Source organism: Haliotis rubra, unplaced genomic scaffold (genome assembly GCF_003918875.1).
Source record: "Haliotis rubra isolate DU_JTF1 unplaced genomic scaffold, ASM391887v1 Scf840, whole genome shotgun sequence".
NCBI lineage: Eukaryota > Metazoa > Mollusca > Gastropoda > Lepetellida > Haliotidae > Haliotis > Haliotis rubra.
The window spans coordinates 65,231-92,880 of record NW_025767569.1 but is presented as its reverse complement, the minus strand read 5'-3'; the positions used below and the strand labels follow the sequence as shown (position 1 = coordinate 92,880).

The window sequence follows — 27,650 nt, the reverse complement described above, 5'->3', positions numbered from 1 at the left end:
ATAAACCCATACACACTCACTCACTCACTCCGCATGTGATATCAAAATGTAACTGTATTTTGTCCACAGATAATCGTAATGAACGTCACTCACTCTATCTGGCTGTCGGTCAGCTCTGTGTACTGGACGTTGACCATGGACATGTTGTCCTTCCTGAGATCGTTGACGGGGATGTAGCGATCTCCAATGAAGGTGACGCCGGTGGGACGGCTGTTCTGGAACTGCAGCCACAACACCTGCAGCAAGGGAGCAACTGTAACTCACACAACTGTAGCTCACACAACTGTAACACACACTGTAACTCACACAACTAACTCACACAACTGTAACACACACTGTAACTCACACAACTGTAACTCACACACTGTAACTCACACCTTCAGACATCTCAGATAATGTTGTCCGAATTCTGGTGACTTGTACCTAGGTTATCTCTGATGTCTTGCGTGTATTGTCACCAGTATAATTTAACTGTAAATTTAGATAAACCTAAAGTGGTTATCTTTAAAAACGGCGGAGTTCTTTCGAGGGGCGAAAAATGGTATTTTGATGGCAATGTTATCAAATGTGTCTCATCTAATAGATATTTAGGTGTGGTATTTTCTAGGAATCTAACTTGGAATAAGCAGTTTATTTGTTCATTATTGCAATCTGGAAAAGCATTATTTGTCAAAGCTTAGACCATTACCATATAATGTTTTCTTTAAGGTTTTTGATAGTGAAGAGATGTCAATTTTCTTGAATGGTTCTGAAATATGGGGACTAGACTTTGATTTTGAATGTAAGATGAGCAGTGTTATTGAAGGAGTTCATGTTCAAGCATGTAAATATTTTCTTGGTGTGAAAACGTCAACTTCCATCCATGCCAAACTCACGCTTGCCCAAGAAATGTTATAACATGGTAATATTAGATATGAGGCACGGTAAATGTAATTGGGCTTCAAAACTGAGAAATATGTAATTTTCTGACTAAAATTGATATTTTATACTTATCCTGACTCATGCTAATTAAGCTTAACATCGTCTTGCGAATGATAGTGAAACACTTGAAATCCCTTGAAGTTCCCTTCTTAAAAAGCGGACATAAATTCACTCACCCATGAGTAGTCTCCCTTTCCTCCCTTTTGGCGCCCTTTTTGGTCACATGACCAAACATGTTTTGTCACTCTCTCCGTATGTATGCCTGACACCCGGATTTACAGGGAAATCCAGAGTGCCATAAGAGGGGAGGTAGGTAGCTAACCTCATGAGTCTGGATAAGTATAAAATATCAATTTTAGTCTGAAAATTACATATTCCTCCTTATCCTGACTCATGCTAATTATGCTTGCAGAATCTGTCAGAAATGGTGGTGGATCAGGCCACGTTCTGGATTCACTAGTTGTTGATTTACGTCCAGTATTACCCCCATGGGAACTTATGACAGCACTGGTGAAGATTCTGTTCTTTCAACTTCTCTCTGATGAGTCTGGGGGGAACCACAACTTGTCAGATTTCTTCCGAAACTTCTCCTGACATTTTCGTGTGGATTTTAGATATACTACTATTCCATTAGTTATCTGTTGCAACTCCATCTCGATGCACACATCAACTGGAGATGCGACCCTTCTTCATGTACAAGTATGTCCTATACAAGTACAGGGTCTAGCAGTCATGCTAGTCTGTCCTAGACATGTGCGTGGACTTATAGCCATTGCTCTCCAGAGCGTTGGTTTTCACAAGTCACGTGATAAAAGGGGTGAGATTTTCTCAGCGCCTTTGTGGAACCATTAGTTGTTTTGCTACAACAAGTGACCCAAACTGGTGAATGCCTGAGACGTCTTCAGTGCCAAACACCGTGTTCGATCTCCAAAAGCAGCCCTCCATTATTGTTGTAATCGAGCAGTTTCCATACAGAGCAAGTGTTGATGTCAGGGCTCTGCCTTCATGTGGGTTGGAGGCAAGATGTACGATGTCACGATGTCTTGATTCAAATCGTGTTCATTCAAAGTCCAGAGCATGTATTTCTGACATCCGTGCAGCTGTTGCTAGGGCGATCAGGAACAGCATTCTCTGAGTTAGTAGTTCAAAGGATGTCCGTCCTAGAGGCATCACTGGTCAGATGTTGTAGAAATATGTTGAAATCCCAAGGCAGGAGCCTTAAATTTCTTTTGTTGGTCTTCCACCTTAAACGAACATAGTAGTGCCAGAATCTCAGGTACTTTGGTCAGCTTGATACCCGTTTTCATGGTAATAACTGTACTGAGGGCAGCCAAGTAAGTTGAGAGTGTTGAACCTTTTAAGTGTCTCGTCTGTTGTAGATGACATAGGTATTCCGCCTTTTGAGGATGTGTTGCTTTCGCTGCTGTAAAGCCTTTCCTCTTTGCATACTTTTCAAATCTCTGCCACTTGTCGTCGTACAAGTTGCGTTGATCTGCGTAGAGCTAGTGTAACTGCTTTCGCTGCTCTGGCGGAGTACCCTCTGGTCTTCAGGCAAGCTTTAATATGCTCCACGCGTGTAACTGGAACAGTGTTGGGTTCCCGTGAGCTTGCTTGGTGTTTGGATGGACGAGTAGGTTCGACCACTCTGGTAGTTTCAGGGTTGGACTTCAGAGTTCTTGTATGAGGAGGAGAAACCATACCCTCGCTGGCCAATAGGACATGGCCAAAATCAGTTGCAACGTAGTCCTCTGCTTGATTTTCTGTAGTACTTGTGGTAGCAGTGCAGGAGGTGGAAACGTGTAAACGTTTAGTCCTTCCTATGAGATGCTTAGAGCGTCTGTTGCCCATGCCTGAGGATCTGGAATCGGTGAGACAAATGTTGGTAGCTGTTTGTTGAACTTTGTTGCAAACAGGTCTATTTTTTTAAGGGATCCTATAGTCTGTATGATGAAGAACTGGAATGCTTCTGGATGCAGCATCCATTCCGTCGGGGCATCTGCTATGACATTCTTTGCTCCCGGAATGTGACATGCCTTCCTGTAGATGTTCAGGTCGTCGACTTTGCTGAACAGGAGAAAACTGAGTTGTAGCAGACTTGTTGATCTCGTTGACCCTTTTGTTGATGTAAAACGCCACTGTGGAGTTGTCCGTGTGTACCATGAGTCGTGCGTTCTTGAGTGCGCTGGACCAGTGTTGAAAGGCGTTGATTATTGCTTTCATCTCAAACAGATTGATGTGTGACATCTGATCCTGACTCGACTACTTCCCTGCTGCCACTTCGTTGTTGAAGTGCGCACCCCATCCTTGTAGGGAGGCATCCACGTAAAGATGAGTATTGCAAACCGGCTCTGTCAAAAAGGTTCCTCCGCAAACATTCGACTTCCAAGTCCACCATAGGAGATATGGTTTCATGCTGTCTGGTAGTATTAACGGATCTAGGCTGTCTAAGTGGGCGTTCACAAATACTTGTAGTGGGCGCAACTGTAGCCTCCCTCTGTGAGTCATGTCTTGAGCTGAGGTGAGTAGACCTAGCATGCTTTGCCAAGCATGAAGTGTCAATGGAGAGAGCATTGCTTGAGATATCATCTGTTGTATCTTGACCCATCGATCCTCTGGAACGACTATGCAATTCACTGGTGTGATGAGTCGAATTCCTAGAAATTGCACATCTTTTTTCGGCTCCAGTTCCGACTTGAGGAGATTTACAAGCCATCCTAGTTGGGTGAGCAGCCTGATGGTGAAGTCTAGTTGCAGTCGGAGCTGAGGAAGATGTATCATCTTGAATTCTGCTGGTCTGCGTAGATACTCCCGGTTGAACTTCCTCATGTTGTAGATAAGCTGAAATTTCTCTTTGTAATTCTTCTTCGGTACGAGGAAAATTGGGGAGTAGAACCCGGGCGTGATGAGATCTTGATCTATCTCTTCTACTCCCTCTTTGTCGAGTAGGCTCTTGATAGCGTCGTCCAGTTTCTCTATCTGGTCGGCTGCATAGTTGAAGGCCATCGGGTTGCTTGTGAACGGAAGGGTGGCTTCCAACTGTATCTTGTACCCTCTGCGCAGTATCTGGGACTCATAGTCGTCTTGTAAGATTCCCCAATTTTCCCAGTACTGTTGAAGACGTCCACCCACTGTCGAAGGTTGTACAGGAACGGCTGGGGGGTGGAAGACACCAGTCGTTCCGAACCTGGCCTTCAGCGCTTGATTCCTCTTGCACCCCCTAGGTGCTCGGCCTCTTCCAGGGTTACCTCTAGGAGCTCCGGTTGGGCGAAGAAAGGAGCCTCTTCCTCCTTTCATGCTGGAATACTTCTGTTCTCTGGGTCTCTGAACTCCTGCAAACTTGGATTTGTTGGAGTAGCGTTAGGATGTCTTATGAATCACATTAGCCAAGATGTTGATGGATTTAATAATCATAACCTCCCTTGTGTCGTGAGAGACTTCTCTGGCGACTTCTTCAACTCCTCCTCCAAAGATGTAAGATGCTGCACATGGGGCTCTGTATAAGGACTTGGTGAAGCGTTCACTCCAAGTGCATCCTGACAATAACCCTTGTCTTCTCAGGAGAGTCAGGCCGCTGATGTGGATGCTCAATGCTCCGACATAAACTAATGGTCCCTTTTCTGCATTAGTAGAGCGGAGTATATCATCCGGTCATCTTCGGCCAAGGAATTCTTGAACTTCGAGATCAGTGTTTCATTGATAGCCCTCGATCTGGCTAATCCGAAGTAGGTATGTCTGGTGATTGTATCCAGCTGCGCTAACTTCTTATCCTCAATCTTGTAAGTTCTCTGACGGGAGTCGGTGATAATCTTGTAGTCATCATCAACGTCTGGAGCCTTCTGAAAGGGTTCCATCCTATGTAGAGGGAATTTCCTGGCGTTGAACTTCGCAAATATACAAGGATATGTGCCGTATAGGGACCCAGGTGCTCTCACAACCGTCCTCAAGGGCGAAGAAGGAGAGAGTGACAAACATGGCTGGTCATGTGACCAAAAAGGGCGCCAAAAGGGAGGAAAGGGAGACTACTTGTGGGTGAGTGAGTTTACGTCCGCTTTTTTAGAAGGGAACTTCAAGAGATTTCAAGTGTCCACTATCATTCGCAAGCGGGAGACAAGCATAATTAGCATGAGTCAGGATAAGGAAAAATGTGTTATTTAAAATGGGATTTGGCTTTGTTTGCGATAACCAGTGTATTGATAATATTCAGTCATTTTTATCAGAATTTATGGATAGAGCTAAGTCATAGTAAATGTATTTATCAGCAAGTTTGGCATACATCTTTGTCACAAGGTTCTAAAACATATAATTATTCTATGTACAAGTTAAACTTATATCCAGAGCATTATATTAAGCATATAACTATTTGAAAATTTCGTGTCGCTTTAGCTAAGTTTAGATGTAGTTCTCACCAACTGAAAACTGAGATGGGTAGATATTCAAATGTCCCAAGAAATAAAAGATCTTGTGAACAATGTCGAAGATGAGTACCACTTCTTGTTAGTATGCAAGGCTTATGTCGATTTACGTGAACAGTTTATTGCTAGGAAATACTACGTATTTCCAACATTAGCTAAACTTAATCTTTTAATGTCAAGTGAGAACAGTGATCTTATAAGAAAGTTGGCTATGTATGTTGGCTATTCAATTAAGAAAAGATCTGTTAATGTAGGCAATATGTATTGTGGCTGCTGTACAACTGCTGTATCATAGGCCGATGGCCTACGTCTCTTGCTGAATAAAACACTATTGAGTTGACTGCAGTGTCAGAGGGTGTTTGGGGTGACTGCAGTGTCAGGGGGTGTTTGGGGTGACTGCAGTGTCAGAGGGTGTTTGGGGTGACTGCAGTGTCAGAGGGTGTTTGGGGTGACTGCAGTGTCAGAGGGTGTTTGGGGTGACTGCAGTGTCAGAGGGTGTTTGGGGTGACTGCAGTGTCAGAGGGTGTTTGGGGTGACTGCAGTGTCAGAGGGTGTTTGGGGTGACTGCAGTGTCAGAGGGTGTTTGGGGTGACTGCAGTGTCAGAGGATGTTTGGGGTGACTGCAGTGTCAGAGGGTGTTTAGGGTGACTGCAGTGTCAGGGGATGTTTGGGGTGACTGCAGTGTCAGAGGGTGTTTAGGGTGACTGCAGTGTCAGAGGGTGTTTGGGGTGACTGCAGTGTCAGAGGGTGTTTGGGGTGACTGCAGTGTCAGAGGGTGTTTGGGGTGACTGCATTGTCAGACGGTGTTTGGGTGACTGCAGTGTCAGAGGGTGTTTGGGGGTGACTGCAGTGTCAGGGGATGTTTGGGGTGACTGCAGTGTCAGAGGGTGTTTGGGGTGACTGCAGTGTCAGAGGGCGTTTAGGGTGACTGCAGTGTCAGAGGGTGTTTGGGGTGACTGCAGTGTCAGAGGGTGTTTGGGGTGACTGCAGTGTCAGAGGGTGTTTGGGGTGACTGCAGTGTCAGAGGGTGTTTGGGGTGACTGCAGTGTCAGAGGGTGTTTGGGGTGACTGCAGTGTCAGAGGGTGTTTGGGGTGACTGCATTGTCAGAGGGTGTTTGGGGTGACTGCAGTGTCAGAGGGTGTTTAGGGTGACTGCAGTGTCAGGGGGTGTTTGGGGTGACTGCAGTGTCAGAGGGTGTTTGGGGTGACTGCAGTGTCAGAGGGTGTTTAGGGTGACTGCAGTGTCAGAGGGTGTTTGGGGTGACTGCAGTGTCAGAGGGTGTTTGGGGTGACTGCAGTGTCAGAGGGTGTTTGGGGTGACTGCAGTGTCAGAGGGTGTTTGGGGTGACTGCAGTGTCAGAGGGTGTTTGGGGTGACTGCAGTGTCAGAGGGTGTTTGGGGTGACTGCAGTGTCACAGGGTGTTTTGGGTGACTGCAGTGTCAGAGGGTGTTTGGGGTGACTGCAGTGTCAGAGGGTGTTTGGGGTGACTGCAGTGTCAGAGGGTGTTTGGGGTGACTGCAGTGTCAGAGGGTGTTTGGGGTGACTGCAGTGTCAGAGGGTGTTTGGGGTGACTGCAGTGTCAGAGGGTGTTTGGGGTGACTGCAGTGTCAGAGGGTGTTTGGGGTGACTGCAGTGTCAGAGGGTGTTTGGGGTGACTGCAGTGTCAGAGGGTGTGTGACTGCAGTGTCAGAGGTGTTTGGGGGTGACTGCAGTGTCAGAGGGTGTTTGGGGTGACTGCAGTGTCAGGGGAAGTGTTTGGGAGTGACTGCAGTGTCAGAGGGTGTTTGGGGTGACTGCAGTGTCAGAGGGTGTTTAGAAGTGACTGCAGTGTCAGAGGGTGTTTGGGGTGACTGCAGTGTCAGAGGGTGTTTGGGGGTGACTGCAGTGTCAGAGGGTGTTTGGGGTGACTGCAGTGTCAGAGGGTGTTTGGGGTGACTGCAGTGTCAGAGGGTGTTTGGGGTGACTGCAGTGTCAGAGAGGTGTTTGGGGTGACTGCAGTGTCAGAGGGTGTTTGGGGTGACTGCAGTGTCAGAGGGGTGTTTGGGGTGACTGCAGTGTCAGAGGGTGTTTGGGGTGACTGCAGTGTCAGAGGGTGTTTGGGGTGACTGCAGTGTCAGAGAGGGTGTTTGGGGTGACTGCAGTGTCAGAGGGTGTTTGGGGTGACTGCAGTGTCAGAGAGGGTGTTTGGGGTGACTGCAGTGTCAGAGGGTGTTTGGGGTGACTGCAGTGTCAGAGGGTGTTTGGGGTGACTGCAGTGTCAGAGGGTGTTTAGGGTGACTGCAGTGTCAGAGGGTGTTTGGGGGTGACTGCAGTGTCAGAGGGTGTTTGGGGTGACTGCAGTGTCAGAGGATGTTTGGGGTGACTGCAGTGTCAGAGGGTGTTTGGGGTGACTGCAGTGTCAGAGGGTGTTTGGGGTGACTGCAGTGTCAGAGGGTGTTTGGGGTGACTGCAGTGTCAGAGGGTGTTTGGGGTGACTGCAGTGTCAGAGGGTGTTTAGGGTGACTGCAGTGTCAGAGGGTGTTTGGGGTGACTGCAGTGTCAGAGGGTGTTTGGGGTGACTGCAGTGTCAGAGGGTGTTTGGGGTGACTGCAGTGTCAGAGGGTGTTTGGGGTGCTGGAGTTATCTGGTGGTGTGTTTGGGGTGACTGCAGTGTCAGAGGGTGTTTGGGATGACTGCAGTGTCAGAGGGTGTTTGGGGTGCTGGAGTTGTCTGGTGGTGTGTTTGGGGTGCTGGAGTTGTCTGGTGGTGTGTTTGGTGTGCTGGAGTTGTCTGGTGGTGTGTTTGGGGTGCTGGAGTTGTCTGGTGGTGTGTTTGGGGTGCTGGAGTTGTCTGGTGGTGTGTTTGGGGTGCTGGAGTTGTCTGGTGGTGTGTTTGGGGTGCTGGAGTTGTCTGGTGGTGTGTTTGGGGTGCTGGAGTTGTCTGGTGGTGTGTTTGGGGTGCTGGAGTTGTCTGGTGGTGTGTTTGGGGTGCTGGAGTTGTCTGGTGGTGTGTTGTCTGGGTGTGCTGGAGTGTCTGTCTGGTGGTGTGTTTGGGGTGCTGGAGTTGTCTGGTGGTGTGTTTGGGGTGCTGGAGTTGTCTGGTGGTGTGTTTGGGGTGCTGGAGTTGTCTGGTGGTGTGTTTGGGGTGCTGGAGTTGTCTGGTGGTGTGTTCGGGGTGCTGGAGTTGTCTGGTGGTGTGTTTGGGGTGCTGGAGTTGTCTGGTGGTATCTTTGGTGTCATTGTGCTCCTGTGCGTTGGGGAAGTTGTCAAAGAGGTGGGGATGACTGGTATGCCATATTTTTTCTGTCACAGTTTCAAAACATAGCTCTTATCAACAGAATCACACGCTTTTTTCATGCTCAATATTTGATATTGCTTGAACTGTCGGGTTGGGTGTGTCTCTCACTCACTCACTCACACACCACCATCCTTACGTTTTGTAACGGGAATCCCGCCTGGGTGAGGGCATGTATGGTGTAGTTGACACTCAGGTTGTAACAGGGATGCGAATGTGGCGGGGCCAGCAGGTCGAACATCAGCACGCTGTCGCTGTAGTTCCTGCCCAATCGTGCAAGCTCCTCCAGTGTAGGCAACGTCTGATTGGCTACATGCCTCCGCTGAGCATCGGTCAAGTCCCCGGATGTCCAGAAAGGGTCATTCTGAAGAAAGGTAAAAATTGTTGTCAGTGCTTAATTCACATGCTCAACAGTTTCCATGCAGAATGAAACCTCAGTTGTCTTAACCTCGTTAATCTGTAAACCTGCCTTTGTTGACGATAAATACCTAAACATTTGTTGGCTTGGTGGTGTTCATTTTGACGAGGTTGCTGGAGACTGTCAAAGTGTCATAATCTGAATGATTTTACGAGATAACAATGTCCACAGAGTGTCAGTGTAAGTTATACATAAGCATGAACTTGCTGGAGACAGGCTTGACTTTCAGTATCTCTGTATTTAACAAAACAGTTCCGTAATGGCCAATTATCAACTAATTAATCTGACCATTTTCAAAAGTTTTGTCAACTCTTAATGAATCTCGATATTTCACCATGTACATAATCTTCTTAATCACCAAACTTTTTATCCAGAGAAGTGGTGGCATGGACTATGTCCATATTTGCAATCTTTACATAAATTACAAGAAGGGAGGTAATTCAGTTGAGTTGGTTGACTTGATATATAATGTTGCACACAGCAATATTCCAGCTATGTAGCAGAAGTCTGTAAATAATTGAGTCTGGATCAGACAGTCCAGTGATCAACAGAATGAGCATTGATTGACACAATTGGGAGGGGATGACATGTGTCAACCAAGTCAGCGAGTCTGACCACCAGATCCCATGGGTTGCTGAAGACCAATTCTAACCCAGATCTTCACCGGTATTTTCAGTTGAGTAACCACACCTCACAGCAAAGTCACACAGTGAAAGGTGGCTTTCAGTGTTCAGCAAATACTCACTTGTAAAAACCACAAGCCAGCATCCAGCCTTTTCAGATCTGACATGTTGAAAGACGACGGATCATCATTTACCCGGTCAGGGAAAACTTCTTTAATATTTGTTGTCCTCTCCAAACTCTTGTCATGGAGGATGAAGGGCACACAGTCCAAACTGAAACAGACAGAAGACATCAGTGTTTGTGTGTTTGTTTGTTGTTCAACACAAGTTTCAGCAATATTCCAGCTTTAGTGCAGTGGTCTGAGTCTCATCAAATCTGTACCAGATCCAGAGATCGATATTGTGAGCAGCTACACATCACAGTATAATGACACTGAGGCTGATTGTTTGGGCGTCTCTTCCAAGCAGCATGGATTCGGCCAATTCTAACAATGAATCCCTACTTGCGGTAACTGTAAGGCAGATTCTACAGCCAGCACAACCAGTCTTCATACACAGGTAGAACTGATGACACTTCCAGCTTGTAATACACTAGAGGTAACTGTAAGGCAGATTCTACACCCAGCACAACCAGTCTTCATACACAGGTAGAACTGATGACCCTTCCAGCTTGTAATACACTAGAGGTAACTGTAAGGCAGATTCTACACCCAGCGCAACCAGTCTTCATACACAGGTAGAACTGATGACACTTCCAGCTTGTAATACACTAGAGGTAACTGTAAGGCAGATTCTACACCCAGCACAACCAGTCTTCATACACAGGTAGAACTGATGACACTTCCAGCTTGTAATACACTAGAGGTAACTGTAAGGCAGATTCTACACTTCCAGCACAGGCAACTGTAAAGGCAGATTCTTCACACAGGTAGAACTTCATACATGACACTTCCAGCTTGTAATACACTAGAGGTAACTGTAAGGCAGATTCTACACCCAGCACAACCAGTCTTCATACACAGGTAGAACTGATGACACTTCCAGCTTGTAATACACTAGAGGTAACTGTAAGGCAGATTCTACACCCAGCACAACCAGTCTTCATACACAGGTAGAACTGATGACACTTCCAGCTTGTAATACACTAGAGGTAACTGTAAGGCAGATTCTACACCCAGCACAACCAGTCTTCATACACAGGTAGAACTGATGACACTTCCAGCTTGTAATACACTAGAGGTAACTGTAAGGCAGATTCTACACCCAGCACAACCAGTCTTCATACACACTTCAAGGTAGAACTGATGACACTTCCAGCTTGTAATACACTAGAGGTAACTGTAAGGCAGATTCTACACCCAGCACAACCAATCTTCATACACAGGTAGAACTGATGACACTTCCAGCTTGTAATACACTAGAGGTAACTGTAAGGCAGATTCTACACCCAGCACAACCAATCTTCATACACAGGTAGAACTGATGACACTTCCAGCTTGTAATACACTAGAGGTAACTGTAAGGCAGATTCTACACCCAGCACAACCAGTCTTCATACACAAACAGAACTGATGACACTTCCAGCTTGTAATACACTAGAGGTAACTGTAAGGCAGATTCTACACCCAGCACAACCAATCTTCATACACAGGTAGAACTGATGACACTTCCAGCTTGTAATACACTAGAGGTAACTGTAAGGCAGATTCTACACCCAGCACAACCAGTCTTCATACACAGGTAGAACTGATGACACTTCCAGCTTGTAATACACTAGAGGTATTTATAAGGCAGATTCTACACCCAGCACAACCAATCTTCATACACAGGTAGAACTGATGACACTTCCAGCTTGTAATACACTAGAGGTAACTGTAAGGCAGATTCTACACCAAGCACAACCAATCTTCATACACAGGTAGAACTGATGACACTTCCAGCTTGTAATACACTAGAGGTAACTGTAAGGCAGATTCTACACCCAGCACAACCAATCTTCATACACAGGTAGAACTGATGACACTTCCAGCTTGTAATACACTAGAGGTAACTGTAAGGCAGATTCTACAACCAGCGCAACCAATCTTCATACACAGGTAGAACTGATGACACTTCCAGCTTGTAATACACTAGAGGTAACTGTAAGGCAGATTCTACACCCAGCGCAACCAGTCTTCATACACAGACAGAACTGATGACCCTTCCAGCTTGTAATACACTAGAGGTAACTGTAAGGCAGATTCTACACCCAGCGCAACCAGTCTTCATACACAGACAGAACTGATGACCCTTCCAGCTTGTAATACACTAGAGGTAACTGTAAGGCAGATTCTACACCCAGCGCAACCAGTCTTCATACACAGACAGAACTGATGACCCTTCCAGCTTGTAATACACTAGAGGTAACTGTAAGGCAGATTCTACACCCAGCACAACCAATCTTCATACACAGGTAGAACTGATGACACTTCCAGCTTGTAATACACTAGAGGTAACTGTAAGGCAGATTCTACATCCAGCACAACCAATCTTCATACACAGGTAGAACTGATGACACTTCCAGCTTGTAATACACTAGAGGTAACTGTAAGGCAGATTCTACACCCAGCACAACCAATCTTCATTCACGGGTAGAACTGATGACACTTCCAGCTTGTAATACACTAGAGGTAACTGTAAGGCAGATTCTACACCCAGCACAACCAGTCTTCATACACAGGTAGAACTGATGACACTTCCAGCTTGTAATACACTAGAGGTAACTGTAAGGCAGATTCTACACCCAGCGCAACCAGTCTTCATACACAGACAGAACTGATGACCCTTCCAGCTTGTAATACACTAGAGGTAACTGTAAGGCAGATTCTACACCCAGCACAACCAATCTTCATACACAGGTAGAACTGATGACACTTCCAGCTTGTAATACACTAGAGGTAACTGTAAGGCAGATTCTACATCCAGCACAACCAATCTTCATACACAGGTAGAACTGATGACACTTCCAGCTTGTAATACACTAGAGGTAACTGTAAGGCAGATTCTACACCCAGCACAACCAATCTTCATTCACGGGTAGAACTGATGACACTTCCAGCTTGTAATACACTAGAGGTAACTGTAAGGCAGATTCTACACCCAGCACAACCAGTCTTCATACACAGGTAGAACTGATGACACTTCCAGCTTGTAATACACTAGAGGTAACTGTAAGGCAGATTCTACACCCAGCACAACCAGTCTTCATACACAGGTAGAACTGATGACACTTCCAGCTTGTAATACACTAGAGGTAACTGTAAGGCAGATTCTACACCCAGCACAACCAATCTTCATACACAGGTAGAACCCCTGATGACACTTCCAGCTTGTAATACACTAGAGGTAACTGTAAGGCAGATTCTACATCCAGCACAACCAATCTTCATACACAGGTAGAACTGATGACACTTCCAGCTTGTAATACACTAGAGGTAACTGTAAGGCAGATTCTACATCCAGCACAACCAGTCTTCATACACGGGTAGAACTGATGACACTTCCAGCTTGTAATACACTAGAGGTAACTGTAAGGCAGATTCTACATCCAGCACAACCAGTCTTCATACACAGGTAGAACTGATGACACTTCCAGCTTGTAATACACTAGAGGTAACTGTAAGGCAGATTCTACATCCAGCACAACCAGTCTTCATACACAGACAGAACTGATGACACTTCCAGCTTGTAATACACTAGAGGTAACTGTAAGGCAGATTCTACACCCAGCACAACCATTCTTCATACACGGGTAGAACTGATGACACTTCCAGCTTGTAATACACTAGAGGTAACTATAAGGCAGATTCTACACCCAGCACAACCAGTCTTCATACACGGGTAGAACTGATGACACTTCCAGCTTGTAATACACTAGAGGTATTTATAAGGGAGATTCTACACCCAGCACAACCAGTCTTCATACACAGACAGAACTGATGACACTTCCAGCTTGTAATACACTAGAGGTAACTGTAAAGCAGATTCTACACCCAGCACAACCAATCTTCATACACAGGTAGAACTGATGACACTTCCAGCTTGTAATACACTAGAGGTAACTGTAAGGCAGATTCTACACCCAGCGCAACCAGTCTTCATACACAGACAGAACTGATGACACTTCCAGCTTGTAATACACTAGAGGTAGCTGTAAGGCAGATTCTACACCCGGCACAACCAGTCTTCATACACAGGTAGAACTAATGACACTTCCAGCTTGTAATACACTAGAGGTAACTGTAAGGCAGATTCTACATCCAGCACAACCAATCTTCATACACAGGTAGAACTGATGACACTTCCAGCTTGTAATACACTAGAGGTAACTGTAAGGCAGATTCTACACCCAGCACAACCAGTCTTCATACACAGACAGAACTGATGACACTTCCAGACAGATCTGCTTTAGTCTACAAGATGCAACAACACAACACAAAGTACAGCTTGTTCAGCTTGACCTGATCAAGTGAATACTAATGAATTGCGTGTTTTGGTAAACTTATGTCATTGACAGATTACAATTGAAAATTAAAACAACAATGTCTTTATTGTTTTAACTAAATGCCATACATAAACATACAGAATTAGGCCCATTTGCATACAGTAATAACTGATATAAACAGATGTTATTCAACTCTTTAAAATTTAGCACCATACAAGAACAACTAGTCAACCGTCGTTGACTAGAGATTCCCTACAAGGGAAGGGAGGTAACTCTGTGTAATCTGTCTGACTACAGACCGTGTTACAACTGGTTGGGTCTATTATTGTGGTGGGTAGCACCATTGTCAGTTGTTTGTCAACATGTCCGAATAGTCGAGACAGGTGGACCTTTGTCCTAACTTTCTTTAAAAAAGAAGCTACAGATGGTTTGATGTTTCCGATTCGGGCTGTAACGAATCCATATATGAATGCAGCATTAATAACATTCTCTGCTTCCCTATTTAATGAAGTTAACTCAACCGGCCGTTTGTGTTATTTGACATCCCGGGTCATGCATATGTAGAGTAGCTCAGGTCAAGCTGATCAAGGTGTAGGATCTCCACAATGAACGACAAAGTCATATTTTGAAGAAGAATCCAGCCCTGTACATCACATGGCCTGAGCAAAACCTGGGACTCCCCATTCCCACATGCCTAGCATCAGCAACTGACATTGTGACGGACGATTCAAGCAAACAGTCTCTTCTTAAAGACATAGTGAGGATCTGTTTGAGAAAAACAGTTTCTGGACGGAGGATATTACACTCACCTGAGCTGCACATCACTCTCCACGCCATACACACCATCCTGATAGGCAAAGTCATATGCCATCAGTGTATTCTCGGGTAAAATCTACAAACAGGAAAGGTATGTATCTTAAAAACTTTGCTGCAGCTGCACGTCACTCTCCACGCCATACACACCATCCTCATAGGCAAAGTCATATGCCATCAGGGTATTCTCGGGTAAAATCTACAAACAGGAAAGGTATGTATCTTAAAAACTTTGCTGCAGCTGTGTTACTCTCCACGCCGTACACACCATCCTGGTAGGCAAAGTCATATGCCATCAGTGTATTCTCAGGTAAAATCTACAAACAGGAAAGGTATGTATCTTAAAAACTTTGCTGCAGCTGCACGTCACTCTCCACGCCATACACACCATCCTGATAGGCAAAGTCATATGCCATCAGGGTATTCTCGGGTAAAATCTACAAACAGGAAAGGTATGTATCTTAGAAACCTTGCTGCAGCTACGTTACTCAACACGCCATGGTGTAGAGTGATTACACTGTTATCACAGCCCTGTAGCATGTTGGAAGTTGTTGAGATGCTGTTTCCTCCAGTTTGAACCATTACTCCACTTTACTGAAACCTCCATAGAGTGGGGCCTGGGTTTTACATGGTGCAGATGTGCAGGTTTAATGTATCAAATACTTAACCTCTAAAATTAATACATATCAGATTATGGTGGGCTAGGGGGATTGCCACTATGAGATTGGGTGTAACAATGTTAAGGCCAACATATGGGGTACAATAAGAGCGATGTTATGATGTTATGTCCAACTTAGAGGGCATTATAAGAGTGATGTCATGATGTCATGTCCAACTTAGAGGGCATTATAAGAGTGATGTCAAGATGTTATGTCCAACTTGCAGGGCATTATAAGAGTGATGTCATGATGTTATGTCCAACTTACAGGGCATTATAAGATCTATGTCATGATGTTATGTCCAACTTAGGGGGCATTATAAGAGTGATGTCGTGATGTTATGTCCAACTTAGAGGACATTATAAGAGTGATGTCATGATGTCATGTCCAACTTAGAGGGCATTATAAGAGTGATGTCATGATGTTATGTCCAACTTAGAGGACATTATAAGAGTGATGTCGTGATGTTATGTACAACTTAGAGGGCATTATAAGAGTGATGTCATGATGTTATGTCCAACTTAGAGGGCATTATAAGAGTGATGTCATGATGTTATGTCCAACTTAGGGGGCATTATATGAGTGATGTCATGATGTTGTGTCCAACTTAGAGGGCATTATAAGAGTGTTGTCATGATGTTATGGCCAGCATATGGGAGTGTATCAATTATAAGAGGAGCCCTGTATTTGCACTACTAACCTCTGATGCTCCTCGGTGGGCCAGTATCAGGGGTTTGCTCGGCAAGTCATCGGCGTGAGCGACACACGGAGAGTTGATGAAGTAAGGTGATATGTACAGTCCTATCATCACAGCAACATACACGGTCAGCCACAACAGCTTCAACGCTGAAACAGAGAGACACTCAGTAAAGTGACCGCTTTTAGCAATATTCCAGCAATATCACAGCAGGGGACACCCAAAATGGGCTTCACACATTGTACCCATGTGGGGATTCGAACCAGGGTCTCGGCTTGATGAGCCAATGGTTTAACCACCACTCTACCCCACCGCCCCCACTCAGTAAAGGGAGAAGGAAATGTGTCAACATCAGTTCAGTGACTGACATTATGAGTCGTGACCTACGATCAATGCAACAAACCGGGGGTTTTCTTGGCACAAACTTGTCCAGAGAATCAAAATGTTTAGAATAGACACAGAAATGATATGCTGCATCCCGAGGGACGTACAATGACATGCTGCATCCCGAGGGACGTACAATGATATGCCGCATCCCCAGGGACGTACAATGATATGCCGCATCCCCAGCGACGTACAATGATATGCCGCATCCCCAGGGACGTACAATGATATGCTGCATCCCGATGGACGTACAATGATATGCCGCATCCCGATGGACGTACAATGATATGCCGCATCCAGAGGGACGTACAATGATATGCTGCATCCAGAGGGACGTACAATGATATGCTGCATCCAGAGGGACGTACAACGATATGCTGCATCCAGAGGGACGTACAATGATATGCTGCACCCAGAGGGACGTAAATGATATGCCGCATCCCCAGGGACGTACAATGATATGCTGCATCCCCAGGGACGTACAATGATATGCTGCATCCAGAGGGACTTAAATGATATGCTGCATTCCGAGGGATGTACAATGATATGCTGCATCCCGAGGGACGTACAATGATATGTTGCATCCCCAGGGACGTACAATGATATGCTGCATCCAGAGGGACTTAAATGATATGCTGCATCCCGAGGGATGTACAATGATATGCCGCATCCCCAGGGACGTACAATGATATGCTGCATCCCCAGGGACGTACAATGATATGCTGCATCCAGAGGGACTTAAATGATATGCTGCATCCCGAGGGATGTACAATGATATGCTGCATCCCGAGGGACGTACAATGATATGCTGCATCCCCAGGGACGTACAATGATATGCTGCATCCAGAGGGACGTAAATGATATGCTGCACCCCGAGGACATACAATGATATGCTGCATCCCGAGGGACGTACAATGATATGCTGCATCCAGAGGGACGTACAATGATATGCTGCATCCCGAGGGACGTACAATGATATGCTGCATCCAGACGGACGTACAATGATATGCTGCATCCCGAGGGACGTACAATGATATGCTGCATCCCGAGGGACGTACCATGATATGCTGCATCCCGAGGGACGTACAATGATATGCTGCATCCAGAGGGATGTACAATGATATGCTGCATCCAGAGGGACGTACAATGATATGCTGCATCCCGATGGACGTACCATGATATGCTGCATCCCGAGGGACGTACAATGATATGCTGCATTCCGAGCGACGTACAATGATATGCTGCATCCCGAGGGACGTACAATGATATGCTGCATCCAGAGGGACGTACAATGATATGCTGCATCCAGAGGGACGTACAATGATATGCCGCATCCCCAGGGACGTACAATGATATGCTGCATCCAGAGGGACGTAAATGATATGCTGCATCCCGAGGACATACAATGATATGCTGCATCCCCAGGGACGTAAATGATATGCCGCATCCCCAGGGACGTACAATGATATGCTGCATCCAGAGGGACGTACAATAATATGCTGCATCCCGAGGGACGTACAATGATATGCTGCATCCAGAGGGACGTACAATGATATGCTGCATCCCGATGGACGTACCATGATATGCTGCATCCCCAGGGACGTACAATGATATGCTGCATACCGAGGGACATACAATTATATGCTGCATCCCGAGGGACGTACAATGATATGCTGCATCCAGAGGGACGTACAATGATATGCCGCATCCCCAGGGACGTACAATGATATGCTGCATACCGATGGACGTACAATGATATGCTGCATCCCGAGGGACGTACCATGATATGCTACATCCCGATGGACGTACAATGATATGCTGCATACCGAGGGATGTACAATGATATGCTGCATCCCGAGGGACATACAATGATATGCTGCACCCCGAGGACATACAATGATATGCTGCATACCGAGGGATGTACAATGATATGCTGCATTTCGAGCGACGTACAATGATATGCTGCATCCCGAGCGACGTACAATGATATGCTGCATCCCGAGGGACGTACAATGATATGCTGCATCCCGAGGGACGTACAATGATATGCTGCATCCCGAGGGACATACAATGAGATGCTGCATACCGAGGGACATACAATGATATGCTGCATTCCGAGCGACGTACAATGATATGCTGCATCCCGAGGGACGTAAAATGATATGCTGCATCCCGAGGGACGTACAATTATATGCTGCATCCCGAGGGACGTACAATGATATGCTGCATCCAGAGGGACGTACAATGATATGCTGCATCCCGATGGACGTACAATGATATGCTGCATACCGAGGGATGTACAATGATATGCTGCATCCCGAGGGACATACAATTATATGCACTGCACCACATTCTTGACAACAAAATTAAAGGTCCTGTTATCAAAGTAATTATACATTCCTACAAACAAGCACACTACACCCTTTAGTTTCAAGGACACTCATATTTCCTGTAAGGACCCTTGAAAATAGTATGCAGAGGTTAAGTTAAAACCAGCATAACCCCAGTCATAGTCTGTCATACATACCCTGGAACAAATATATCCAAGAAAGCCCATGTAAATCTAGAATATGTGGCAATCCTAGGCTCCTTTTCATTTTATTTGATGATTATTTTTATGAACAGTACTTTTCCGTAAAATATGTTCATTTCAGAGACTGTTAGTCCATCCCAGTCATCAAGCCTGACCTTACAAGGATTGCTGGGCAACTCCAGCCTGGAATCATCCAGTACGGTTCAGACATGTAGGTGTGTAACAGTTGTACGTAGTTTGTGTTTAAGTGTAGCAGCCTGAAAAATTCAATCCTCGGTCAGTGACAACTTATTCTTTTCTAATTTGAGTTAAGTGACTCTTCCGTACTAACATGATTTAAACTCATGAGCAGGTATCACATTCAAGTCACGAACTGAGGCTCAAACCTCTCACAACATCCTATGTAGATCTGGAACCTGATAACATTTGCATGTCAATATATGTCAATGACAATAAGCTGTGTGTGAAGGAGCAATAACTCTCATGTCAAGGGCACCATCAGACCCCCAGACCTGACTCTAGCAATCAACATCTGTGGGGTTACACTCAAGTCACATCACTGTGGAGTGGGCGTGGCACATTGAGAGCACATGTAGGCAGAAAGTGACCCATGACTTGTGTTGAGACAAGTCACATCACCCGGAGTGGGCGTGGCACATTGAGAGCACATGTAGGCAGAATGTGACCCATGACTTGTGTTGAGACCTAAGCATGGAAGTCAAGGGTCCTTGTAGGAGATGTTGAAAGATACAGACTAAAGGGTGTCTTGGATTCAGGAACAATAGGAAATGCCCCCTAATGTTGAACACTGCAGTATTAAGGAAGGATAACAATATATGGGTGAACAACTTGGAGAGCGACGTTTCGGTGTAGGTTCTAACACTGTTATCAAGCAAGTGATGAACAGAATGAGGATAGAGAAGCATATGTACAAGTTTGAGGAGATGTTTGTACAGTCATGTTGAACACTGTAGTATTTAGTTTTCCATAACACTAGTCACAAGGACTAATGAAGTATTCTTAATAGTTGCCCGACATTGTAGGAAGAACTGTTGATTGAAACAAAACTGTTTACAATGTGTACATATTCCATCAGTTTTATTTAGTTCTAATTTGTAGCAAAACTGAGCATTCAGAACTGGTTCAGAATTATAACCCTCAGACGCTATGTCAATTGACTACTAATCTCACTGTCCCTGAACCAAATTAATTTCCCTTCTACCCAGCCCTTTCTGCGGGGCTGAAGCGTTGAAGGAAGCAAGTCTAGATTTCCTCAGCAGTAACAGGACATTGGTTCCTGCAAGTTTCAGAGGTCTGTCTGACCCACTGAAAATTCACAGGTCCCATAGAATAAAACTTTAACACATATTTCAGATTTAACATTTCTTATAATTGGCATTGAAATTTATTAACAAACATTACATTTATAAACAGCAAACAAGTGTGACATGTCACATATGACAACTTCAGTCAAAGTCAAAGTGAAATATACAGTCGGACATTGTGGCCGGCAGGTTGTAGACTTTCACTGGACCGTCTGCGAATCTGCCGGATTTGTCAGAGGGTCAGACGTTATTCGTGAACACTGCCTCAGGTTCTGAATTTCCCACAGGCTCATTTTTGATGAAAAGGGAATTATTGCTTCTATCAAATTATATATATTCAGAGGTGAAGTGGTAGTTGCATGGACCACCATCATCAGACTTTTTTTTCTGCTCTGCACAATTTAGTAGTCCAGTATGAATTTCAAAGGTTGCGCATGTGCGAAAATGAATAAAAAACCAGCTTATTTGAATAATTGTTCCATCAAATATTTTTTTAATAGTTTCAGGGTGTTAACAATTCCTGTGAAAGTGAGATGATGAGCCTCCACAACGAGTTGAATCAGTTGTCTCATTACGTGGCTAACAGTGAACACAACGAGTTGAATCAGTTGTCTCATTACGTGGCTAACAGTGAACACAACGAGTTGAATCAGTTGTCTCATTACTTGGCTAACAGTGAACACAACGAGTTGAATCAGTTGTCTCATTACGTGACTAACAGTGAACACAACCAGTTGAATCAGTTGTCTCATTACGTGGCTAACAGTGAACACAACCAGTTGAATCAGTTGTCTCATTACGTGACTAACAGTGAACACAACCAGTTGAATCAGTTGTCTCATTACGTGGCTAACAGTGAACATAATGAGACACATCTATGAAATGAGCACCGCTTGCCCTCCTCTCATCACACTCACAGGTCAGAGGACACACAGCTAATGAGGCCATTAATAGCTTGCAAAGGGAGATAACCCTTGTTAAAGACAACCTCACGTGATAATTGTGAAACATTAAACAACAGCTGAGACGCCCTGAACCTTTGATCCATCTTTTTAAATAAAAAGTAAACAACAGATGGTATATATAATGATATTTGTCATCACTGTTTCAGAAAACAATCTGATGGGTTTCACTGAAGCCATATCACTGTAAAGTGGGCGTGGCACATGAAGGGCACATGTAGGCAGAAAGTGACCAATGACTTGTGTTAAAACTTGTGTCAGCAAACAAGACTGTTAAGCAATAGAAAGTATACAATTGAAAATTGGATTTGATCATTCAATTACAAAGATTATCAAAACAGTTGCGAAACATTGTAAACTACAGGTCCAAAACTCAACTATAACATGAATCTAATACACTGTCAGTTTCCATCACTGTTCGCCAGCACTCAACATGGTTGCATACTCCTTGAACAGTTTGTGGGCCTCGAAACATAGAATGTAGCAATAGCATTGATATATTGCAACGTTTCACAACACTTCATCACAAACCTTCATGTATTTCAATGTCAGTAAAGTGTGTTGGTACGTTTGTTTGTTGTTTAATTCTGGACCAGATAATCCAGTGATAAACAGCATGTGCATGGATCTACACAACTGGGAAACGATGACGTGTGTCAACCACGTCAGCGAGATTGACCACCCATTCTTGTTAGTTGCATCATTTCAACTTAACTAGTTCACATCTAAATCTCAGAAAACAAATTTTAGTCGTGTATGGTTTTAATCTGTTACTCACAGTGCTACTTGGGCATGAAGACACTCAACCCTTACAGACTACTTGTGGTAGCACAGTGGGACTTGATTACTTGATAATAGACACCTAGCCGGACCTCCCTAAATGAATAATCTGACTCTCATCTTTCTGAACCATGAGTTTGCCTTTGAGTGGTGTTCTAAGCAGTGTCGACAGAAGTGCCTTACCCCAATGTGAGAGTTTAAACCACTGAAGGGAGATAATCCATGTCATGAGAGTCATCAGCACAACCGCTCCTATCTGGAGGAAGGGACCCGTAATCTGCAACACAGAACAGGGGAGACTGTTCACATGCAGTACTGTAACTGCAACACAGAACAGGGGAGACTGTTCACATGCGGTACTGTAACTGCAACACAGAACAGGGGAGACTGTTCACATGCGGTACTGTAACTGCAACACAGAACAGGGGAGACTGTTCACATGCAGTACTGTAACTGCAACACAGAACAGGGGAGACTGTTCACATGCAGTACTGTAACTGCAACACAGAACAGGGGAGACTGTTCACATGCAGTACTGTAACTGCAACACAGAACAGGGGAGACTGTTCACATGCAGTACTGTAACTGCAACACAGAACAGGGGAGACTGTTCACATGCAGTACTGTAACTGCAACACAGAACAGGGGAGACTGTTCACATGCAGTTCTGTAACTGCAACACAGAACAGGGGAGACTGTTCACATTCAGTACTGTAACTGCAACAAAGAACAGGGGAGACTTTCAAATGCAGTACTGTAACTGCAACACAGAACAGAGGAGACTGTTCACATGCAGTACTGTAAAGCACCATCACAACAATTACTTACATTCATCCACACTCTTCATAATTGTCAGAGTAACTTTAGTAAGATTCAGTACACCATTGGGACCCCATCCAAGTGTAAACCCCCGTAAGACTACAGAATACTTTCCGCCATCTTTGAAAGCATGCAAATTTACTTAGGGTCTGGGTAAGGTTTAGGGTTAGGGTTAGGGTTAGGGTGACATGACACTAAACAATATGGCAGGTAGGTATCCAGTATTCTGTAGGTGTACCTAAACCTCAAATACAAAATTCCATGGTCCTTATTGTGAGTTACTGAGTAGGTTATTGTGAGTTACTGAGTAGGTTATTGGAGTAACTGAGTTGGTTATTGTGAGTTACTGAGTAGGTTATTGTGAGTTACTGAGTTGGTTATTGTGAGTTACTGAGTAGGTTATTGTGAGTTACTGAGTAGGTTATTGTGAGTTACTGAGTAGGTTATAGTGAGTTACTGAGTTGGTTATTGTGAGTTACTGAGTAGGTTATTGTGAGTTACTGAGTAGGTTATTGTGAGTTACCGAGTTGGTTATTGTGAGTTACTGAGTAGGTTATTGTGAGTTACTGAGTTGGTTATTGTGAGTTACTGAGTAGGTTATTGTGAGTTACTGAGTAGGTTATTGTGAGTTACTGAGTTGGTTATTGTGAGTTACTGAGTAGGATATTGTGAGTTACTGAGTAGGTTATTGTGAGTTACTGAGTAGGTTATTGTGAGTTACTGAGTAGGTTATTTGGCAGGCTTTGATTGTTTGGAGTCAGCAACATGTGTTCCAGCTTTGTGACGGGGATCTGTAAACAAGTGAGTCTGGACAGACAATAAAGTGATTAACATCATGAGCATTGAGTCGTTATTGGGACATGATGACAGGCATGAATGAATTCACAGAGCTTTATCCCATTAGCCGGGCGAGCATAGGCAGGTTCACTGAACTTCATCCCATTAGTCGGGCAAGTATAGGCTGGTTCACAGAGCTTGATCCCATTAGCCGGGCAGGTATAGGCTGGTTCACAGAGCATGATCCCATTAGCCGGGCAAGTATAGGCTGGTTCACAGAGCTTGATCCCATTAGCTGGGCAAGTATAGGCTGGTTCACAGAGCTTGATCCCATTAGCCGGGCAAGCATGGGCTGGTTCACAGAGCATGATCCCATTAGCTGGGTGAGCATACGTTGGTTCACAGAGCTTGATCCCATTAGTCGGGCAAGTATAGGCTGGTTCACAGAGCATGATCCCATTAGCTGGGCAAGTATAGGCTGGTTCACAGAGCATGATCCCATTAGCCGGGCAAGTATAGGCTGGTTCACAGAGCTGATCCCATTAGCCGGGCAAGTATAGGCTGGTTCACAGAGCTTGATCCCATTAGCTGGGCAAGTATAGGCTGTTTCACAGAGCTTGATCCCATTAGCCAGGCAAGCATAGGCTGGTTCACAGAGCATGATCCCATTAGCCGGGCAAGTATAGGCTGGTTCACAGAGCTTGATCCCATTAGCCAGGCAAGCATAGGCTGGTTCACAGAGCATGATCCCATTAGCTGGGTGAGCATAGGCTGGTTCACAGAGCTTGATCCAATTAGCCGGGCAAGTATAGGATGGTCCACAGAGCTGATCCCAATAGCCGGGCAAGTATAGGCTGGTTCACAGAGCATGATCCCATTAGCTGGGCAAGTATAGGCTGTTTCACAGAGCTTGATCCCATTAGCCAGGCAAGTATAGGCTGGTTCACAGAGCATGATCCCATTAGCCGGGCAAGTATAGGCTGGTTCACAGAGCATGATCCCATTAGCCAGGCAAGCATAGGCTGGTTCACAGAGCTTGATCCCATTAGCCAGGCAAGTATAGCTTGGTTCACAGAGCATGATCCCATTTGCCAGGCAAGCATAGGCTGGTTCACAGAGCATGATCCCATTAGCTGGGTGAGCATAGGCTGGTTCACAGAGCTTGATCCCATTAGCCAGGCAAGTATAGGCTGGTTCACAGAGCTTGATCCCATTAGCCAGGCAAGTATAGGCTGGTTCACAGAGCATGATCCCATTAGCCAGGCAAGCATAGGCTGGTTCACAGAGCATGATCCTTTAGCTGGGCAAGTTGACCGATACATCACTTTGACCGATATTTCTATTATATCACAGCAAGTCCAAAAGCAAAGGTTTTTATCAAACTTTCGTGACTTTGTGAACCCCAGTGGAATGATACAAATCATATTTAGGGCAAATATTTCAGGATCAACAGTTACTGGCTAGAAGAATTAAAAAATCACAGATGGAAAAATTATTGCAAAAAGGGTGACATTATCATATCATGTCCTTGGGGGAGAATATATACTGTAAGCCATTATAAACGCAATTGGTATTTGTTGTCCTAAAACTTACAAAAGTTATATTGAAGATTTTTTCCTGCGATACAGAGGATGTAGAGATAAAAGGCTGTTATTCTGGCCCATTTTGAGTTCGAGTCCCGGAGCATTCCTCTCACATGAACTTTGTTACTTAAAACTGAACCTTTGACATTTCTCGTAAACACAACCACATTCATGAAACACGTTGTGCACATGCATTACCTGCACCCAGGCCCTGTAAAAGCACAAGGAATTGTGGAACTCAATCACTTTGAGAAAATGCCACACTTGACACAAGACGAAAGGAATCAGGTTATCGGTATGGTCAGCCAAGGTGCTTCAGATGTGATGATTGCCAGGCACTTTAATGTGCATCCATCCACTGTAAGTCGACTCAGACAACGTTTTCGGGCTACCGGAAGTGTTGCTGATCGTCCGCGACCTGGTGCACCACCTGTGATAACAGCTCGACAAAACCACAATATCCGAGTTTCACACCCGCGAAATCGGTTCCAAACAGCTGATGATTAGGCAAGGAGGACCATTGGGACAAGTCAACATCATTTCAGCGCCCAAAAGGTGCAAGGACGCCTTGCTGCCTTCAACATCCGGTGTCGTCACCCGTACCGTGGTCCAACCTTATTGCATCGCCACAGACTTGACAGAAAGCGATGGGCAGCAAATGGGGCCAATCTTGGCAACAGGACATGGCCAGGTGTCATTTTGTCAGATGAATCCAGGTTTAACGTATCCTTTGCAGATGGACGTCAACAGGTTTATCGACGTAAAAAGAGGAAGACTTGCGCCAAACTGTGTCCTTGAACATGATCGTTTTGGAGGGGGTGGTGTGATGATCAGACCACAGACTATCAGAGGCTGCAGACCATCCAACAGCTGTTCCTGAGAAATGTGTGTCTTTCAATGCCCCGAAGACTGCGAGCATGTCTTGCAGCGCACGGTGGACACACACGATGTTGACTGCAAGTGACCCCTCCTTTGTTTGATGTTGTTGTTGCGTCACTGATGTTGTTGTTGACTGGACATTTTCAGATGAAATTATACACAGATGTTCACTTAAAACATATCTGCCAGTTAGGTTTATATATGTTGAAATTAGTGTGAATAAAGAAAGTATAATTGTCAAATTGCATTTTTAATGGCTTTCAGTATAGATGTGGAACTAATGTGGAGCTGACGAGGGGAACTGAGAGAGTAATACTAGCGTCCATTCAGACTGCCACATCATTTCCACGGCAACTGTGACAGCGACACAGCCTAGCAGGCTGAAGATGATGACAGCGATGTGGACTGGGTGGATGTAGAGTTGGTGGCCGTGCAGGACGTGGCACAGCACCAGGCACTGCAAGCACAGCATTACACAACAGTTAGAGAACAGCACAAGATCATCTGTAGAGGTGGGATCAAACTCAAAGGGGTAGACTTGAAGCTATGATTAAAAATATCTACTCTCAACATGTAAGCTGGAAATATTAGTATGTTGTTAGTTTGTTGTTTAATGCCACGCTCAGCAATATTCCAGCTATATGGTGGCAGTCTGTAAATTATCATTCCTGGAACAGACAAAATCCAGTGATGAACATCATGAACTTTGATCCTAGCAACTGGGATATGATGACATGTGTGAACCAAGTCAGCAAGGCTGAGTACCTGATCCAGTTAGTCGCCTCTTATGACAAGGGATAAGGGAAGGGAGTGTTTTAACAAGTCTGTACTTCATTAAGTTTACAGTGTGTCAGCTTCAGGTATGAGCAGAGCTTTATATGGCAAATGTGAGAGATGCTGACAAGCCTAATGAAACACAGGTATGGTGTTTACAAACCAAAGTTCCTATTTGAATTGAATCTGGGATTCAAACCCACGACAAGTAGAAACTTGCAAATACTTGCAGATCATGTGAAACTTTGCCTCCGGTATTCCAGTCACAACACCAAGTCTGACCTCAGCATTGGACCTCACAAGGGACATCAAACCTGAATATCAATAAGGTGAATATTTCAGGCACCAAAATACCCACGTGCTCAAATCTCACAGCTTTAGGCCATACAACCTAATGTAAGGGCAGTAGCAGTGACGTGGCAGTCAGTTCACTGTCGGTACCCACCATGACTATGATGAAGTAGGCAAACACGGCGCAGGTGAGACCCAGGATGATCCTGTACCATGGAACCCATGTCCGCAGGAGTCCAAACA

At 44.9% G+C, this 27,650-nt stretch overlaps 1 protein-coding gene across 1 annotated transcript; it reads right to left on the bottom strand.

Annotated features, from left to right (window-relative positions):
* Positions 1-89: 89 nt before the first annotated feature.
* Positions 90-27,650, bottom strand: LOC124262505. The gene is made up of 10 exons (XM_046697015.1): positions 27,562-27,650; positions 26,636-26,799; positions 24,074-24,734; positions 23,040-23,044; positions 22,468-22,649; positions 16,304-16,449; positions 14,941-15,023; positions 9,771-9,921; positions 8,747-8,971; positions 90-236 (listed from the first exon to the last, which is right to left on the bottom strand). Exons 1-10 carry the CDS (start codon positions 27,562-27,564, stop codon positions 90-92), a joined length of 1,767 nt encoding a protein of 588 aa, XP_046552971.1. The 5' UTR covers positions 27,565-27,650.

Excerpts from the sequence above, each read along its gene's own strand:
- LOC124262505 (XM_046697015.1), bottom strand. Across the intron at positions 9,922-14,940 it reads GAGAGTGATGTGCAGCTCAG|TTTGGACTGTGTGCCCTTCA; the intron begins GTGAGTGTAATA and ends TGTCTGTTTCAG. Across the intron at positions 237-8,746 it reads CGGGATTCCCGTTACAAAAC|GTGTTGTGGCTGCAGTTCCA; the intron begins GTAAGGATGGTG and ends CCCTTGCTGCAG.